Source organism: Arachis ipaensis, chromosome B9, assembly GCF_059453495.1.
Source record: "Arachis ipaensis isolate K30076 ecotype BB chromosome B9, ASM5945349v1, whole genome shotgun sequence".
In the NCBI taxonomy this organism is placed as follows: Eukaryota; Viridiplantae; Streptophyta; class Magnoliopsida; order Fabales; family Fabaceae; genus Arachis; species Arachis ipaensis.
This window is the reverse complement of record NC_142444.1, coordinates 58,793,693-58,814,024: the sequence shown is the minus strand read 5'-3', so window position 1 is coordinate 58,814,024 and position 20,332 is coordinate 58,793,693. Positions and strand designations below refer to the sequence as shown.

Sequence of the window (20,332 nt, the reverse complement as noted above, 5' to 3'; positions counted from 1 at the left end):
CTCACCTTCAGTCAGAAATAGTGTTATATGGGTCATCGTCGCTCCTTGAATCGCGATCACAGATACAGACAGGATCGGAGTAGATTCGATGGCAAGGTAGAGGATAGATCCCCACCTACCAAATTGACTGGTAAGGATGTCCTGAGACAAATGGAGGGTGTTCCCATCTCACAAGGCAAGGTGCAAGCGGTGGGCGGTAAAAGAAGGCGCGGACAGTAGACCGTGGTGCAAGATGAGTCTCCCTGGAAAAAAAGGAGTGTATTTTTTGACCTGCCGTACTGGGAGAACAACGAATTACGTCACAACCTTGACGTGAAGCACATAGAGAAGAATGTATGCGACAACATTGTTTTCACCATGTTGAACGAGAGCGGTAAGTCCAAAGACCACCTAAAAGCTCGAAAAGATCTCCAGTTGATGGGCATCCGGCAGGATATGTGGCCACTTGAAGGTGGAAAGTATCCCGCTGCAGTCTTTACCTTGCGGAATCTAGAGAAGGATGTCTTTCTTAGGATAATCAAGAATGTGGTCTTTCCAAACGGATACTCTAGTAACATCTCTCGTCGTGTTGATTTAAAACAGCGCAAGTTATTCGGCTTGAAGAGTCATGACTGTCATATTCTAATGGAACATCTACTGCCAATTGCGTCAAAACACGTGTTGCCCACCCCAGTGTCCGCCGTCTTGGCTGAGTTATCAGCCTTTTTCCGACTAATATGCAGTAAATCCATAGATCCTCAACAACTTCCTCTCCTTCAGGATCATGTGGTCCATACTTTGTGCCACATGGAGATGATATTTCTACCTTCCTTCTTCACAGTTATGGTTCATCTAACGGTGCACTTGGTCGAGGAGGTACGTCTCGGTGGCTCAGTGCATTACCGGTGGATGTACCCAATTGAGAGGTATTAATCTACTTAAGGTTACTCGACCTGTTTTATTAGGACAGCTGTCATCTAGTAATTTATGTTATGTTCTCAAAGGTACCTATGTCGTCTCAAGCAGTACGTGCGTAACAGGGCACAACCGGAAGGATCGATTGCAGAAGGCTACTTATCCGAGGAGATCCTCACATTCTGTTCGAGATACCTAGATAACGTCGAGACTAGGATCAACCGACCGACACGCGTTGACGACCGGCTGACCGATGCTCCGCCGTGCGAGATTGCCAATATGTTCCCAGATGTTGGAAAGGCGGTCAGGGCAGCTTCATTTTTTACTCTAACAGCAACCGAAAAGCATCAAGCACATCGTCATGTACTGGTCAATTGCATTGCTGTAGAGAAATTCTTGGAGTAAGTACAAAGACTGAGTTCTAAAATTATACAGTGAGCCAATTTGGTATTGGTAGTACTAAACTTGAACAAACCTTTTGTATGCACAGTGAGTACAGAGCCATGACAAAGAAAAAACTGCGAAGTAAAACAAGGTCCCAGTCTCAGGTAGATAGTGCTGTGCACAGAGGATTTTCCAATTGGTTTAGGCATCAGGTAATCTTTAATATCTCAGGATCCTAATACCATTTGATGCCCTCTTGCCTCTAATGGTTCAATGACAGGTCCCATTTGGAAGCACCAATCATTCGAATGAGTTGCAGTGGCTCGCCTGCGGTCCCCTTGCTCAGGCCAAACGCTATCAGGCTTACAATGTCAATGGATTTAAATTTAGGACCATGTCGAGGGAGGAAGGGATGAAAACACAGAATAGCGGGGTTTATGTCACTTCGGATACTAGAAGTTATGCAAGTAAACGGGATGCCAATGTTGCTGTTGGCGGGGTCTCGTATTACGGGAAATTAGTAGACATCATCGAGCTAAATTACAGCGGTCAATTCACTGTAGTCTTGTTCAAGTGTCTTTGGGCAGACACCACGTCAGGCAGAGGCATCCGGCAAGACGTTTTGGGCCACACCTGTGTCAATTTTGCCACTCCGATTCACACCGGTGATCGAGAAGACGATGAGCCGTATATATTGGCATCTGAGGTGCGTCTTGTGTTCTATGTGGCGGATGAGGTTGAGAATGGATGGAGTGTAGTAGTCCATGTGAAGCCAAGAGATTTGTTTGACATGGGCGAAGAATATGAATATTGTGAGGTCGACCTTAATCCACAGTCCTGTATAACTAGCTTGCCTGAATTTGATGTCGAAGGCCTGCGGTTGACAAGAGACGGCGATTTAGAGGAGTCCACTAGTGAAGGGTTGAAGATTGTGATGAGGCCGCTGATTCCTAAAACATTGTTCTCCATCATGCATGTATCTCATATTCATGGGAGTTCTGGATATATACTACTGTCATGATTCACCTACGATAGATATTGGATTGTATTTTAGTCATATCAATAGACAATAGGTTGATTTTATAGAGTTATTTGAGATTTTTTAAAACTTATCCTCTCATATAAAGCTCTTTTATTTAACTAGGTCTTCACAATGTTGTTATCTCTCCTTCAAGACTTCTTACAATCACATTTTTATATTGTTCTTGTACATTCTTTCTATTTTTGGTGGACTATCAGGGAAATTGGAGAGCAGAGACTTCTTTCTCATTACCAGAAGCCATTGGTTCGTAGAGAAGATGATAGATACGTCTCCATTCTCTTCGTTGGACCACGCAACCTCCTTTGCAAGGCAGTTATGGTTCAAAGAGTCCTGTATACAATCATGGTTGGATGCGTTCTCTGGACAGAGTCACGTTTATCGAGCCATTAGTCATGCACCGGGTTCAATGATGAGGGTTTGTTTGCTGCTGCCCAGTTTCATTTTTTAAACCCTTTTCTTATTCGTGGAAAGAAACCATATTAATGTGTTTATTCTAAAATTTTAGGAAATGCTTCAATGGGACCGAAAATACCGGGCTAAATTTGGGTTTGAGTTTAGAACAAGTACGGAAACGTGGTGCTCACAGGAAATACTTGACGAGGTGAAGGTAAATATTCATGTTTTACTTTTCTTTGCCTTGGCATGATGTGCGCCTGCTCAATTTGGGTTTCATGTTCTACTTACTGCTCAATGTTTTACACTTAGAAAATGAAATATCTTTTTTTCTAGCTGCAGTACTTATACATTTTGAGTTATGCTTCTTTGTGCAGTCACGCTATGAGAACACTCTTGTCGTTGAACTAGATATTGCAGCATGGGAGGAATTCAAACTCATAGCACATGGCCTTGAGCGACTATGGGATAGTAAGAAAGACTCGGATTTTGTACTGTTTATATGATTTGTTTCTGTCTAATCCACTATAAGCTTGACAAATCTAATTAAGAATTATTTAATTAACGCATACATGAATTCAGACTTATATATATATATATATATATCATCACTCTAACTAATTTCATGTACATATAAGATTTTATCGTTTTTATATCAATTCTAAAGGTGCTAGGCCTTGTTGAGTTGCATAGTCTCAATCCCAATCTGCAGCTTATTTGAAGTAGGGGTCACCCCTTGGCTTCACTAATTATAATCCAATGTTGTCTGATTAAAGAAGCAATTGATTCTAAATGTTAAGCCTTTTGATTAGTCAATTCACACACTAATTTCTCCTAATCCGGGCTTGTTTGGCTACGTTGCACCTCTCAGGAATGTCTCGAGACAATATACAAAAGGAATCTGAAGACCCGGTGGAGGTGGTTCCAGATTCGTTGGAAGGAGAGAATGTTGTCTCCTCCGATATCTCTGAGGGCAAAGATTCTGCTGGACGAAAGGCTTCGATGCTGTCCTACGACCTCAATAGAACACCCGAAGAGAATGAAGATCCTTATAGTGGAATGTCTCCCGAGAAGAAGAATGCGTGGCACTTAGCTATGTGGGCAACAAGATACTTGAATCCTTAAGGGAAAAGCTTTGGTTTAGGTGAAGAACTTCAAGGCCGGTTGCATATGATAGCCGTGACAAAACTATGCAATATTAATTAAGGAGAATATATTTTCATAACTAATTTATCATGGCACTGTCTGATATTTAATTTTTTATGTAGTTCTTGTTTTAAAGATTTTAGCCATTGGTTAATTTACTATACATGCACTGTAACAATATCATGGAGTATGGATGACTCATTGCTAATAAGTATGTTAGTGATACTTATCAGATATATACTTACTAAACTTGCTCACGACAATTGACACTTTCTTTGTTCAATAATTATATGGACAATATAAATCTAACATACTCATTGTCAGGTTTCGTATAAATATATTGAAATACCCAAACTTTATCTATTGTTGTCATTTTAGCCAATTTTTTACGTTAATACAAAGAGAAACAAAAAAAATAGGATTAGAGTGTTAAATGCACTTGGCTATTTTGGAGATTTTAAGAAGAATAAAAGTAAATATCTGAAGGAATTTAAAGTGTTGATTTTGAGTTCTTTCTTTTTAAGTTGTTACTGCTTCTATATATATTTCCCTGTTAACAATAAAATCCAGGAGTTAGCCTAAATAACATGCACTCATTTCGAAAGAAAAATTCCTCATGAACATTTCAACCAATATATATGAATCAAAATATTCTTCTAGACAAATCCACAAAGTATTGATCTAAAGAAACACAGCCATAGCCAGTAGACCAAGTTTGGGTATTTCTTTGGTGGTGTTGCCTGTTTCAATGAATTTTGATTTCTATAAAAATGGAGAAAAGAAGATATAATAGTTTTCGTAACTAAGATAGTCTAAAAATATTATGGCTGGGTATTTAAAAAATTAGAAAGGAGCAAGGTTGATTTGCCTTATTGTGGGTGGTAGAGGAGGTAAGAGAAATTGAAGTGGAGGGATTAAAAGTAGTTGCAAAAGCAAAAAGGCCAACATTATAAGCTTTTTGTTATAATCGGGTTTACCGACTCCATAGCAACATCTCTTAGAAGCTGGACCTGGCTTCAACTCTTCATAGCACAATGCAACCAAATATGCCTCCAATCTCATCCTTGGGTTCGATGGTGTTTCCTCATTTTCTATTTGTCTCATAAATAAGTTCCTATTGTATGTTGGTGCAGCCTACACTGTTGCTTCTGCGACATTAATGTCCCCCTCTGAAGGCCACCCCTTTTTTGGAACCCTACTTTCAATATCATTGAACACTAAGTTTGCAATTTCAAAGGGCGACTGCATCTACCTGAGCATCTAGCATCTTGTTGGGTATTTCTATTTTGTTATATTTTACCTAATGGGATTTCATTTGGGTTGTCTTTGTATGCAAAGAAAGGGTATGCATTGAAAGAAAATTGTGAATTTGTTTTCGATGAGAACCTATAGAATTGTTTCATGGTTTCATTTATGTCATTCTTGAAGGTGCCAGCTGAAGGAGGGCATGATTCTTGAAGAACTGCAAGGGAGCTTGGTGACGCGACTTGGATGTTCGATGAAAGGCCTAGCTGAGACTCATGCATGTTGGATGTTGATCACTGCTGGAACAAGGTGCTGAAACGTTGTTGTAATTTCATCTATGTAAACTTCGTTGCCTACTTGGACTCATGATTTTTGTGTCTGGTAGGTAGGGTTCGATGTTGTTGCTTACCCATTGAAGTGCTTATTTTGTACTCAAAATTTCACTTCACTTAGATTGCGGTCTAGAATCATATAACAGTGACAATTATGGCTTGTTCTCTATGATTTCTGCATTCTAGGGCAGTTTCAATTTCATTTCAATACAAATCAAACTTCTTTGCCCTTTTTTCCTTTGATTGATATCAAAGTTGGTGAAGCTAAAAAATTCATGAGACATGCAAAAACAACAACAAAACATGCATAGAGAGAGCAGGGGAATACAGGGAGAAAGATAGATAGATAGATAGATAGATAGATAGGTATAGAGGTTTGGTTTGCCTTAGCAGCAATGGCTCGTCAAAGTTACTCGTATTTGGATAATTAGGTAGTCCTTGTATTTATATTTTGGTCAATATTATGATATTAATTTTCAGATAATTTATTTATCTAATTATGTATGAAATATGGTATTTATAGTTATGCAGTAATACAAGTTTGAATGGGTGAACTATTAGATAGGGATGCTATATTAATTGGTACAATAAGAAGACATTTTTGATATATTCACCTTACGGGAATAATATCCCCTTTTTAATAGTAATAGAGGTCACTATAATTTATATTTATCTGGAAATTATATCTTAAAAAAGATGTGACAACTAATTTTTGGTTCAGATATAAAAAACTCCTATATTATCATTCCTATTATATATACATTAACACTCCCCGATACTTGTACTTAAGGCGGTGTGCAGGTGTGAATTAATAAGGAAATGCCTTTGTTATACATGGCTGTTTTTATTATTATCCTTTTATTATTATTATTATTATTATTATTATTATTATTATTATTATTATTATTATTATTATTATTATAAAAGAGTGGGAACCCAATTTTCCACGCTAACAGATTGCTAAAGCCAAATTTGAGATGAAATAAGGAACGACGCCCAAATCCTTATTCTCCCTTGCGAGACTCCATTTGAATCTACCTCTAGCGGTGTCTCACAGAGTCTCCCGCCGTCGAAGCCCCTGACGTTAGGATTTTTGCCAGTAAAGAAGTTCATAAAAACAGTCGCGTTGTAGATATAGTCTCTAAACCGACAGAAATCCCTTCATACAAACGTTTTGGTTGTCACAAGTAACAAACTCCTTTGAAATTGATAACTGAGTATTCAAACCTCGGGTCGTCTTCTCAAGGAATTGCAGGGAGGTATGTTCTTATTATTGGTTATGAGTTTGTAAATTGGGGTTTAGGAAGTAAGGTGGGAATATGTTATATGACAAATAAAATAAAATAATAATAATAAAATAGACTCTTGGCAAGGTATGAGAAATTGGAAGTCCAGATTTAGTTATCCTTATCAACAATAATGAAAGTTGAATCTTAATTCCACTTAGTTAACCTTTGCTATAACAAGGGAAGGTCAAGTGACTAATTAGTTAGATCTTTGAATCCTAGTTAATTCCTAAGAAAAGATTGGGATTATTAAAGATCAATTTAATTGGCAAGATAACAATTAACAATTATGCTGTTGAATTGGATAACTCTTGAGTTACTGATTTCTTAACCAAAACCAAAAGGAAAAGAGTAAATCTACTGGAATAAAAATATCCTCAGATGGGAAGCAGTAATCATGTAAATAAAAGAAAGCAGTCATGAATTGAAATACCTCAAATAACATTAATTAAGAAAATTATATATAACATGGAAGAGTTCATAAATTATATAAAAATAAAGAACTTGGGATTGAGAGTCACTCCTAAAACTAAGAGAAGTCCTAAATCCTAAGAGAGAGAGGAGAGAACCTCTCTCAAAACTAATCTAAATCATGAGAAGTGAATTATGAGAGCCTTCTTATGAATGGATGCAGTCCCCACTTTATAGTCTCTAATATGTGTTTTCTGGGCCGCAAATTGGGTCAGAAACAGTCCAGAATTCGCTGGTTTCGAATTTTGCCACGCTGGATTTTCGTCACTGCGACGCGGCCGCATAGATCACGCGGTCGCGTCGCCTAGCGTCAGGGAAACTATAACATATTATATATCAAATCGAAGCCCCGGACGTTATCTTTCCAACGCAACTGGAACCGTGTCGTTTGGACCTCTGTAGATAAAGTTATAGCCGTTTGAGTGCGAAGAGGTCAGGCTGGACAGCTTAGCAATTTCTCCAACTTCTTGTATTCCTTCCACTTTTGCATGCTTTCTTCTCATCCTCCAAGCCATTCCTGCCTTATAATATCTGAAAACACTTAACACACATATCAAGGCATCTAATGGTAATAAGAGATGATTAATAATAAGCAAATATAAGATTAAAGAAGCATGTTTTCAATCAAAACACATAATTAGGAAGGAAATATAAAACCATGCAAATAGTATGAATAAGTGGGTAAAGAGTAGATAAAAACCACTCAATTGAGTACAAGATAAACCATAAAATAGTGGTTTATCAGCCCCCTCCTGACGAAGGCCTGAAACCTATTGCTTCTCTCGCCTATCGCAATTCTTCCACTTCAAAGGACTGCTATCCCGCCTTCTCTTCTCAGGTAAGGGTTCGTCTTCTAATTATTTCTTGTGTGATTATTTTGACTGAAGCATGAGTTTACCTGGACCTGGCAACATGCATGGCTATATAATTTGCTCATAGATGACCCAGGGGTATAGTTCATGAACCTGCATTGTCATAGGAGCATGTTGCTAAAAATTCTTCTATTTTTGGAAACCTCGTAATTCTGCCGATTACATAGAAATAAAATTAACAGGGATTAAAAAACAAGTATTGGATCTCATGAGCTGCTTGAGATTATGAATCTGAGATAACAACTATGGACCATGACTATTCGTATTCCTTTTTGTGTGCTTGTTGGTGTCAGGAGTTTAAGATGGCCCGGAAAGGTCGATTCACGAAAAAATCAAAGTTTGGACCAGGATTTCAGCAACCTCAAACGGGAGCGACTGCGACTTCGGACCCCCACCATGATGGCTCTCAAATTCACCCGAACAGTGGTGATAGTGTCCCTACAAGTGGTGATAGTGTCCCCGCTACTTCACGCCCTTTCCGTCCCCCGCGAAGTAAACCAAGGCCTGCTCCACAGATGAGCACAAACAGTGTCCAGAACTCGCTGCCAGGCCATCTAAACTTGGACGCTAATGCAAACGAGGAAACTCTTGTTGATGAAGAAGTTGACGACCTCCATGATGCTTCTGGAGCTCAGAGTCGCAGAGGACGCAAGACTACAGAGTTTTGGGCGGTTAAGACCATCGGTATCGTATTTAATTGTTTTTTCTTTCATCAACATGACTTAGGCTCCACCCATTATTAACTTACAATATACTCTAATTCGATCATTTCAAAATGCTTTCCAATTTAACACAGTCAATGACATTTGACCGTCTCCATTGATGGCAGCGTATTTTTTTTATCTCTTGTTTCATATACTTTAATTACCTAAAATATATTATGTAGCCTATCAAAATATTTTAAAAGAATTCTGAATTATTACCCTAATTTAATTTTTGCCTCCCACATTTAAAATTAATTTTAAATTTGTCATTGTACTTAGTTTTTTACAATAAAAGTCAAACAGTTTTTGTTAAATTTGTTTCAAGTGCTGCAATTCTATACCAATTTAAACATGTTTTATGCTGGTCTGATCCATCATGCTTCCTTTTCTAGGCGTACAACAAGGTATTGTGTTGATATTATTATGTTATATATTAAATTTCTCACATGCTGTGTACTACGTAAATGTTATATTTGGCTTATAGATTCTGACGGCACAATCAAGCCGGCGAAACTAAGCGTGAGGGAGGCTATGGAACGGCCTAACGGTAGGAAGATCGTGCTCAGGTTCAACAACGCAAAGCAAGCAATTGGGGACGAAGCTGGACTGTTGAGTGGCGTGCTTGGTCTGCTGGGATCTGATTATGGAAAATTTCCCATCTGTAGAAAAAGTTGGTGTCAGATTTCCACGAAAGACAAGGTGTATAACGAATGTGTCAAGGTAATAGTTTAAATCCCGGGTAACCTAACTCTGCGTATTTTTACAATTATTGATTACATTTATTATCTGTGCAGCAAATTTTTCACTTTGATGAAGACAGCGAAGGGATTATCAAGAAAAATATGTTGAAAAGTATGGGGAAGTCTTGGAAGGAAACAAGGCTGAGGTTGTATGACCGTTTTTATGAGCCAACATTCACAACTGAACAAAATCTTGAGAATCGCCCGCCGGGAATTGATCGAGAGCATTGGAGATGGTTCCTTGACTATCGCGCCGAACCTGAGACGAAGGTAATATACTGTATCATTGTTACACAATAATGCCAATTATGTTGCATTGAGTCCTTTTCTATCAGATTCTAATCTCCCTTTGTCTCGGATGGACCAATAGGGGAAGTGCAAGAAAAACGTGGTCAATCGATCAAAACAACAGTATACCCACACTGGCAGCTCGAAAAGCTTCGCACGGCGGATAGAAGAAGAGGTACTTGACTTGTTTTAAATCCTTATTGAACTATCTCTGTGATTTAATTTTCATTGATTTTGTGAAAAATTTTAATGCATTCAACTTTGTTGTTACAGTCGGAAGAACAAGGAAGGATAGTCGGTAGAGGAGAGCTGTGGATCAAAGTGCACAAGAAAAAGGATGGCTCATATATCAATGATGAAGCAAGAGCAATTGGTGTAAGTACTACTTCTTAATTATGGTTTACCAACTCTAACTAAGCTTCCAAAAATATCTTCGGGGCAAAAATATTTGTGTGTGATTTATTAACTAGTGTACTTATAGTATATTTATAATTAAGGTGATCTTATTAAATTTCAATATTGAAAGCCGATATGTTTGACTGGGTGTGTGAGGAGTTTGGTGGATGACACGGGAGTCTACCACCATATATTATTCTGGTCTTTAGTTAATTAGTAGTCTTGCTTGAATAAATAAAATAATAATTTAATTGACTATATTATTTTAATCTACTAGAATTTTTATTACTATAGTCACTTTCTATTTTTCTACATAGAACCTACGGAAACCACTGGTGCTTTTCTGATCCAGTATTATTAGCTTCTCTTTACATATTGGATATAATAGAGATTCCCATGCAGCTACTTACTCCTCTTCTTGGAGACTAAGAAAAATAAAAGCAAACTATTATATAATAGTATAGTTTAAGGGAAAAGAAAGGTGTGAAAAGGGTGCTGTGGGAAAGAAAACATGCTTCAGTTTCTCTCTTGTTGATTGATAAAGGTTAACACAAGTTAGTTTAGGAGAATTCCATTAAATTTTTTGGGTTTTGGTTCATAGTGCATATCTTCATTCTTTCTATGGTATGCTGAACTAAACTATCACATCTTTATGTTGTGAGTTTATATGTAATATGATCATCGATGCTAATCTTTAAAACATTTCATTTACTATCAGAAATCAATTTTAATTTCTCGATTGTTTATTATGTTTGTTTTCATTCGCCTTTTTATTTTTTATTGACTGAGAGTTATGTGTAATCCTAAATTTTTTTGCTGCTATATTTGTGTGTTTTTTATCCTGATAAGTTAGTTGAGGAGATTGCTAATTTGTGTATATAGGAAAAAATTGAGGAGATTGAGCAACAGGATGAGTCTTCCAGAATGTTGTCTCAAAATGATTCCATTGCTCAGGTTTTTGGAAAAGAGAAACCGGGTAGAGTACGTGGTGTGGGTTTTGGACCAACTCCTAGCCAACTCTTCGGTCCGAATTCACATGCGTCTGGCAACGGAGTCCAACAAGAAGAGACCCAGAGGAAGCTGCTTGAACTGCAGGCAGAGTTGGAAGGCGAGAAGTTGAAGAGAAAGGCGATGGAGGATGAGGCAGCATCAGATAAGAAAAAGATGAAGGCGATGGAGAGCGCTCTGATTTATTTGTTTCAACGGCAGGGTGAGGAGCTTCCCCCAGAAATCGCTGCAGGGACGGGTTTCGTGGAATGATAGAGTAAAAATAGAATATTAGGATTGGAGTTATTTTGCATTGAAGCAAACATTTTATTGAATTAGACTGAGCAACTCTACGAAATAGATTTATTTACTTCGTATTTTGATGGATATATAACTTTGTTTTGCTTATATAGTCAATTTTGTTTTTGCTACAAGTTTAGCTTCTATTTTTGTTGAAAATACTCACTCTTAAAATAATAATAAATATAAAAAGAATTAAAAAAATAATTCAATAATACTGTAAAAAAATTGGGCAGGTTCTTTTGAAAGACCGAAATTTCTTTTTTTTTTCTTAAATTGGCGGCGGTTTTAAACCGCCTCTGTTTGGATTCAGAGATTATAGAAACTTTTAGATCTGGCGGCGGTTTGCAACCGCCGGTAACATTGAGTGAAAGTAATGTCCTATTTGGCGGCATTTTAAAACCGCCGCTAAACTTGTGGAAATTTGGACATATCGTGCTAACTTGCGGCGGTTTGAAAACCGCCAGTAAATAAGAAGTAAACCGTGTCAGAGTCATTTGGCGGCGGTTTTATATTGTGTGCCGCAAAATTTTGATATGGCGGCGGTTATACCAGCGGTTTGTGAAAACCGCCGCCAAACCCAGTCCCGGCACCCATATCCATGGCGATTCTATTAACCGCCGGCACTTGATTTTGCGGCGGTTTAAAACCGCCGCGAATCAAGAAAAAAACAGGCGCTATTTCCCGCCTCTTTTGTAGTGTTGTCTCTACTCATTAAATTTTTTAAATTCAGTGATTGAATGTGTGATAATGTGATGACGTGGTCAATCTACAATTCTAGTTGATGGTTGGTGGAGAAGCCGATTCCCATGAGTGAAGCTTTGAACTTTGACTAACCAAGCATGGATTATATATGTCGACATACTTGCTCATCATTTCATGTCATGACTTTGTTATTTTTTTTGGGTAGTAATAATAATAATAACGTTAACGTTAGTGTCATGACTTTGTTATACTTTTCTTCCTTCCCATCATAATAATAACGTTAGTATTACAATGCATTTCATTTCTTTGTAGTAGGTTTGGATGAAACATAAAATAAAGAAAAAAACTCTTTATTATATTTGGTTGTGAATCAAGATGTAAAAATAAAAAAATATAAAAACATTGACTGGTGGCTGATAGTGGTGATATATATTACGTGATAATAACCAATTTGAATGGATAGATCTTGTAGTTATTTAACTAGTTCGTTCAAGTAAATTTTAAAAATTTTAAATTTAATTTTATATATATAATAATTTATTAACTAATGATAATTTTTAAAAGAGTTTAAATTTACGATAAATTAATTGATTAATCGGATTAAAAGGTATAATAAAAAAAATAAGGTGGTAATAAGATAAATATTTATATCTCTAGTTTGATTTTGATTGTGTTTACTTTCAAAAAATACAGAAAAATTCAATGTTTAATTATTTTATTAATTTTCATAGTTTTAGCGTTTTTACTTAAGTATCTATATTAGACAAAAATTTGTTGTTAGATTTTTATTTGTCATAAGTCTAGAATATTTATTTTAAAAATATTCTATAATTCATGTAATATTAAAGACAAAAACAAATGTTCTAGGAAATCTTTATTTTTCTAAAAAGTTTGAAATTAACTGACCTAATTGAAAAATTTTATTTAATATAAAAATATAATTACAAATTTTAAAATTATAAAGATTTAATTAAAATTTGATGAAATTATAAATTTTTTTAGAATATTTAAAACGAAAATATATATAGAAAAAAGTTCTGGCAGTTGGCAATTGGTAGTGATAGTATGAAAAAGTAGTAAGGCAAATATTTATGTGGCTTAGTTTTGCTTCTGCTGAAAAAACCAAAACATGTATACAAATCATCTATTTTTATAATTTTTTTCATAACCAAATAGATTTTTGTATTTATTATTTTCTGTGTTCCTTTATTTCCTGCTAACAAAAAAAAAACGAATCACAACTAGAAAATTGATTAATACAGACAGATTTATAGACGGATTTGGTCTTTATTACAGACGGATTTTTGGTTACTGACGAAATTATCGACAGATTTTGTCCCTCTGTAAAAGCCCCGTCGGAAATTATTTACCGACGGATTTTTTTCCGTCGAAAAATTACAGATGGATTTTTACCAGTTACCGACGGATTTTTCCTCTGTAAATTTTCTATCCATTTTCCAAAGGCGACGAACTTTCCGATGGATTTTCCGTCTGTAATTACAGACGGATTTTCCGTCTGTAATTTGAACTTTGGAAAATCATCTCACGTTCTGATTACAGACAGAAAATCCGTCTGTAAATCCGTCAGTAAGATAAAATAAAATTTTTTTATTTTTCTAATTGCAAAATAAACTTGTTTTCATACAAAATAAATATAAATTTAATACAAATTTTTATCTAATTTATATTCGAATATTTATAATATTTCAAAAAATAAACAAATTCATCGTATTATCAAACTAAAAGAAAAGTACTATAAACAAGCAAGTTAATATAATTCAAAACATAAACAAAGTGTATTAATACATCAATTATAATATTAGGTAACAATCATACATTAAAGTGTGTTGATACATCAACTATAATTCATCACAAATAAATATTTAATTAAAAGAGCATGTAGTCAAATCTTATGGAATAAGAAATCTCTTAGCATGATATATATATATATATATATATATATATATATGATGAGGGACTACTGACTACTACATACACTAAATTAGAGTTGGTTAATTAAAGACTAATAATTAAAGTAGGTAGCATATATGAATATGATGAGTTCAACCACCAAGGAGGAGTACGATGATGCTTTCACCAAAGCTGCTTCGTTCGCATTTGCTTAGGTGTTTCCTGCAATCTTGAACGCTGCTATTGATATGAACTTGTTTGAGATCATATCAAAGGCAGAGAGTTCGTTAGGCATGTCAGCTTATGAGATTGCATCTAAGCTTCCAAAGCAACACAGTGAGATGGGTAGCAGACTTGAACGCATGCTGCCATCATTGGTGGCTCGTTCTCTTCTGACTTGCTCCATTCGCACCATTAATGAAGACGATGACACTGAAAGAGTTTATGCAGTTTCATACTATTACAAAAGCGAATCAAACAAAATATTCATGATGGAAAGAGGGAAAAAAACTGGAAGGGCAAGTTAAAAACTATACTTTTTAAGTGTTGTCATAACCATGTTCATAGTTATCATAAGATTCACCATTTTAAAATGGGGATATTTTAAAATGGTTGATATATTTACACCTTGACAGCTTCTTGTTTGAGGGGCGAGGAGGGGGCATTAAAGCTCTAGTAGAAATCTGTCTCTGAAAGAATGGGCAAAAGATATTTTAAATATTGACTAATTTCAATACCACAGTTATTTGATACTATTAAATAAATAATAAGGAGAAAAGCAATTACTGCTCATACTGCATACCTGATTTTTTTTCATCACTGGACATGTCACCAGACACTGCTTTGCTAGATGTACTAGAAGCCTGCTCTCTGCAATAACTTGGAAATTTCATGATTAGAATCTACCAAAGAGAAACAGTTGGCATGTGTAGATTAAAATTCAAATTAGAAAACAGGACTCCAAAGAACACAGCTTATCTAAATTTAAACCAGGAGGAAAAAAGAGGAAAACTCTTTAAGATTGAAAAGGTCAAGAGTATGACTCAAGAATAGATGCCTTGCATAGCAACAGGTAAAATCATACTGAAAAGAATTATCAAAAGTAAGAATTTCAAAGAAAGGGGATAATAACAAGCTTTCAACAAAATAATAAAGGTACAGAAACTTCCTGGTAACCTTGATAATCAAGGTCCGCTTCCTGGTACAAGTATCCACAAGCAACAGCAACAAGACGCAGTTAGGAACAAAACTGCATGAATCATAAAGAAAACTATCAAGTACATTGAACAGCATCAAAATTTACCTGCTCATGCAAAGCTTCTTTTAAATGAGAGACAAGTACAACTCTATTTGCTTCAACTAATTTAAGCTTCTCTACGCACTGTTTCAAGGTATTCTCTTCCTTCTGTAACTCCTTTGACAAAGGCTTTCGCTTAGGATCCTTTGCTAAAACAATTTATAAAAGTCAATAATAAAATCCCAACTTCCATGCTAAAGGTGCTACTCTGTTCTGCTGTATGCTTACCAATAGAGCACGCAATGTCAACATCGCTTTCCATATTTTTCATGTGTTGAATAGCAGACTTGGATTTACTCATCTCTGCATCTTAAATGGATTGTTCAGTGAGCACCGAATGAAATGCAGATACTATTTTTTCTGCTGGACCTCCTATGGACAATTTCTGGCTTCAATACAATATCATGACGATGAGATATTTAAGGCATATTGCAACCCAATTTGAGGGACGTATCACCAATAGAATGATTTAAGTTTAAAATTGGAAGAGGCAGGAGTGGAGCTTAGTCTTACCAATTTGATGGAGCAAGAATCCCTTTTAACAATTTTTAAAGAACCAGAGCGTGATCTCTTTTTGCTGAATTGCAATGGTGTAGGTGCTTCTTCTGCAAGCATTAGATCTTTAAGGTTCTTTGCCCGAGATCCAAACACTATCCTTTGCTCCCATATATCAACCTAAAGTTAGATTAGAACCAAGTTAATACGTCAAAATGTGTAAAGTGAAATCAATAACCTGATGGTATTGGTATGTAAACATAAAATCAGAAGTATATACCATATAATAAGTATGCGTAGCAGAATTGCATATTCTAATCTTCCTAACCTGTCATTTTCCTTGTGGATATCTTGAGAAATTAGAAACTTGATTACAGCAATTAGCTAACCTTTCCATGTGAATATTAATAAAATGATAAATTGAAAGAAAATCCTACTATATATTGAATAATACAAAATAATTTAAATTGCATGCACACGTAGAATGCTAGGTTTGCATACTTAGTTTAATGTTGGGACTGACTAACATAAATAATTACATATTTAGTTTAATAATAATTGAACTTTATTATATCAATAGTGGGTTTAATTTAGAGGTTCAATTAGTATTGTAAATTAGGCATATATACATATAGAGGCAAACTAGTTGAAATCTACCCTAGTTAGTTGTATTGTACTATAAGAGCATTATTAAGCACAAGAAGGACTATTGTTTCAATCAACTAGTATATATTATGCAGAAGCTAATATATGATATGATAGTATGATTTTGGAAGCTGAAAAATAGAACGTGTTCAAGATTTTAAGAGTAATAATAATTAAGTAGCATACCGAGGAAATCTTGCCGGTACAACAAAGCATCATGCACTTTTTAAATGACCTCGCCATCTATCACTTTGCAGTTTGCACCAATGATCCTCTGATCTCTGTAGACGACTATCACCCTATCTGTTAATTAAGCACACACAGACACTAGTAATCAACAATGATAGTGATGAGTGAGTCCGAAACAGAGGAGTCGAAAATAATAAGTACAAAAAGCTTAAATAATAAAGGTAATAATAATAACAATCAATAGTGTAAATCAAAGCGGTGGTAGCTAGAGATACCAACATCATTAAGGATATTCAATAGCTTAGAAACCTACTAGGTGGAGAATTGGCCACAGGTGAACCCATCTGATGTCAGAAACTTAGCTTTTCATCATGATCAAGCTCTTGATTTGTTTGAAGCACTAAACTGAAAGGTATAAGCTAATATCATTTATCTATTCATGCATCAATAAAAGAGCTAAAGTCAACATTTAACTAGAAACGCTAAATGATCTTACTTTAATGTTCTTGCTGGTATTCTTGGCAAGGAACCACTCAGATTATTGTAGGAGAGGTCTCTACATATATTTTTCAATTCATCACAGTTAGTATTCAATTTTATACCTAGAAATCATTAGTTTTATAAGGAAAAGATAACATTAATGCCAAGGTTACAAAGACCTACACAAGTGTTAAACCTTCTATGTTGCTTAAAGACTGAGGACACAGTCCTGAAGCCTGTTATTATTCAACTGCCTAGCACCAACAAGAACACATTAAATGGAGTAAGAAACCAAATTTCATAAGTCCGAATAGAAAGAAGTATCAAACACAATACTTTGAACAGTTAGAATCTGTAATATAAGTAACTTACAAATAATTCAGGTTCTTGAGGCCTCCTAAAGAATTCGGTATCTCGCCACTAAATTCTACAAGGGGCTCAAAAAATAAATTGTCTATTGTTGTAAAAGGGCCTGCTGCAATAATCTGTTAAGCACCAAGATCATGTGTATAATACAAATTATTAACAGAAATATTCTTCATATTATCACAAAATTATTTTTAAAAAGAAGATGAGATCTTTTAAAATCTATAATATGCGTCAAAATGCAAGTAAATAAACAGCTACAAGGTTTTGCTTCACATGACTGCCTTATAACCATACTTTGGCATGGCTAATTAAGATGTTAGTAATTTGTCATTGTTAAAAAAGAAACTATAGTAAAAATCTATAAAATTTTACCAAAATACCAAAAATGGAACCTAGTGCATAATATAATTTTATAACAGAGCCAATGACTAAGAAACAAGTAGAGTAAATACCATGGGCAACTCTGTCTTTTTAGAAGTAATATCAATTGGTTGACTTTTATCAATAGCTAGCTTCTTTGCTGGATTCAAATCCTTATCATCAGCAACAGAGGTAGGTGGTATAGAATCTACCAATTTAGATGCAACTAAGCAATGCCCACTAGGATTATGCCCTTCAATACCAACAACCTATCAAAAGATGAGATCCTTGTTTCATAACCCATAATTCCAGCACAATTTTTTACTTTCAAAGCCTGAATTTAACCTGCCATGCCATTACTCACCTGACCAGGGAAAGAAAAATCTATAATCGTGTTTTCTTAGAAGGATCACTATCACCAAGAAGCAGCAGCAAAAGAAAAAAAGATAGTGCAGTGAAAGGAAACACCAAAAATTGAAAAATCATGAGAAAAAAAGTTTCAACAACAAATTTTAAATCAAACAAATTACTAAAATCAGAAAAAAACAAATCTAACTAAACCTTATCTAATCAAATCCTAAAAATCCACTAATTAGAAAACAAATCTAACTAAACTAATTACTAAAATCAAACTAACTAAACAAAATTAATTGAACTTAATAGAAATTAAAAGAATTTTGAACCAAAACCTGGAAGCATTGACTGGAGGAGATGATGGCTGCGGCGCTGAGAAGATATGCGAGCCAGAACTGAGTGGGGATAAAAGGAGAGAGAGAGGTGCGGCAGTGGTGGGGACAGACGCTGCTACAGGTGGCGGCATGCTGGAGCTCACATAAGACGAAGAGAACAGGAGCTTGAGCTTGATTTGTTCTGCGAACGAGAAAGAAAGAGAGAGACAGAGGCTGTGTTCTACTGGTTTAATATTTAAAAGAGAAGAGAAGAAGGAGAAGGTAGTTGCGGTGGTTAGGGTGACGGCGGTGGCGCTGTGAGTGAGGAAAGGAGGAGAAGAAGCTCGATGGAGAAGCTTGTCGAAGGAGAGAGGAACAACTCGTTTTGTATGTGTGTGTGAAAGGGGCTCGATAGGGTGGGGATGAAATTAGGTTTAAATTAAAATTTTCCGACGGAAAATTTTAAATTACAGATGGATTTTCTGTCTGTAATAATTTAATAAAACATAGCATTTTTGTTTATTTAATTACAGACGGAATACAGACAGATTTTCCGTCTGTAACCATTTTCCATGAAAAAAATAATTTTTCTGACAGAATTATCGACGGATTCTCTTTTCCATCTGTAATTTATGTTAATTCATTTTTTTTGTTTTCTGACAAAAAATCCCTCTGAAATTTCGTCTGTATTTCCGTGGGATAAAATCCGTCGGAAATATCCGTCTGTAATAACTAGTTTTCTAGTAGTGAATTTTATAGCTAATTTAGTAAGGTATTAGTAGTCACATACATTATTAAAAGAGAGATATACACGTTTGTCAATTTCACTCCTTCAATAAGTAAAGCTGCCTATGTCTAATCTATATTATGCGGTGATCAAGTCTTGTTATGGCATCATAGATTAGCACAAACTTTAAATAATGTAGTATCTGTTATTCTTAATTAAGTCTTGTAATATTCAGTTTGTTAAAAATAAATCAGTGTGTGCAGCTTGTTGTATCAGAAGATTCCATTAATTAGCTTTCCCAGTTTTTTCTTCTGTTTATATTGCATCACTACAACTTGTGTATTCTAACATATAAAGTCTTGTCCCTATGCATGATTTTAATGGAAATTTCTATTTTGTCAAATTAGTGTTTAAAGCTTTTTAAAAGATGGTTAAATTACAACTAAACACTAAAATAAAGATGATGCAAAATGATAATGTTGCTGAATATGTGAGTTTGTTTAAGAATTCACAGGCTAAAGGGATTATTCATAGGTTTTCATATCCTCATGTGCAACAGCAAAATGGGAATCCAGAATGAAAACACATACATGTAGTTGGAAAGGGCGGTGAATGTTGGCTAGAGCTGGAATGCCAATCGAATTCTGGGGAGGGGTTTTAAGTAACATCTGTTGCTAATTTGATCAATCAATTACCAACTGCAATACTAGACAATAAGTCATCCACTGAGATGCTATTTGGAAGAAAGCCAGATTACATTAGTCTTAGAGTATTTGGCTACTTTTTTTTTCATATCTAAGGCCATATAACAAACATAAGCTTGAATTTAGGTAATCTCCTTGTGTCTTCACAAGATATAGCTCAGTCCATAAAAGGGTACAAGTGCTTGACAACAAATAGCAAAACCGTTATCATAAGGAATGTAGTTTTTGATGAAAATTAGTTTCCATTCAAGAGTGGCAAATTTCTATTAGATGATATTCAGCCTCAAGACAATAGTCCTCAT

At 35.3% G+C, this 20,332-nt stretch overlaps 3 protein-coding genes across 3 annotated transcripts; all 3 read left to right on the top strand.

The window, feature by feature from the left end:
* The first annotated feature begins 27 nt into the window (after window positions 1-27).
* Window positions 28-2,299, top strand: LOC107618867 (uncharacterized). Its single transcript, XM_088498984.1, has 5 exons — window positions 28-180; window positions 286-905; window positions 984-1,295; window positions 1,385-1,490; window positions 1,559-2,299. Exons 1-5 carry the CDS (start codon window positions 28-30, stop codon window positions 2,297-2,299), a joined length of 1,932 nt encoding a protein of 643 aa, XP_088355110.1.
* Window positions 2,300-2,576: 277 nt separating this feature from the next.
* On the top strand, window positions 2,577-3,838 carry LOC107618868 (uric acid degradation bifunctional protein TTL). The gene is made up of 4 exons (XM_016321040.3): window positions 2,577-2,735; window positions 2,826-2,927; window positions 3,091-3,184; window positions 3,585-3,838. The coding sequence occupies exons 1-4, from the start codon at window positions 2,577-2,579 to the stop codon at window positions 3,836-3,838; spliced, it is 609 nt and encodes a 202-aa protein (XP_016176526.1).
* A 1,468-nt stretch (window positions 3,839-5,306) lies between these two features.
* On the top strand, window positions 5,307-11,453 carry LOC110266849 (uncharacterized). Its single transcript, XM_088500080.1, has 9 exons — window positions 5,307-5,413; window positions 6,424-6,535; window positions 7,939-8,031; window positions 8,359-8,749; window positions 9,254-9,489; window positions 9,564-9,779; window positions 9,880-9,972; window positions 10,071-10,172; window positions 11,076-11,453. Exons 1-9 carry the CDS (start codon window positions 5,307-5,309, stop codon window positions 11,451-11,453), a joined length of 1,728 nt encoding a protein of 575 aa, XP_088356206.1.
* Window positions 11,454-20,332: the final 8,879 nt, after the last annotated feature.

Coding starts and splice junctions, on each gene's coding strand:
- LOC107618867 (XM_088498984.1), top strand. CDS start 28: ATGGGTCATCGTCGCTCCTTGAATCGCGATCACAGATACAGACAGGAT. Junction 906..983: donor TGGATGTACCCAATTGAGAG/GTATTAATCTAC, acceptor ATGTTCTCAAAG/GTACCTATGTCGTCTCAAGC. Junction 1,491..1,558: donor CCAATTGGTTTAGGCATCAG/GTAATCTTTAAT, acceptor GTTCAATGACAG/GTCCCATTTGGAAGCACCAA.
- LOC107618868 (XM_016321040.3), top strand. CDS start 2,577: ATGATAGATACGTCTCCATTCTCTTCGTTGGACCACGCAACCTCCTTT. Junction 2,736..2,825: donor CACCGGGTTCAATGATGAGG/GTTTGTTTGCTG, acceptor CTAAAATTTTAG/GAAATGCTTCAATGGGACCG. Junction 2,928..3,090: donor AAATACTTGACGAGGTGAAG/GTAAATATTCAT, acceptor TTCTTTGTGCAG/TCACGCTATGAGAACACTCT.
- LOC110266849 (XM_088500080.1), top strand. CDS start 5,307: ATGATTCTTGAAGAACTGCAAGGGAGCTTGGTGACGCGACTTGGATGT. Junction 6,536..7,938: donor TGACGTTAGGATTTTTGCCA/GTAAAGAAGTTC, acceptor GTGGTTTATCAG/CCCCCTCCTGACGAAGGCCT. Junction 9,973..10,070: donor CACGGCGGATAGAAGAAGAG/GTACTTGACTTG, acceptor TTGTTGTTACAG/TCGGAAGAACAAGGAAGGAT.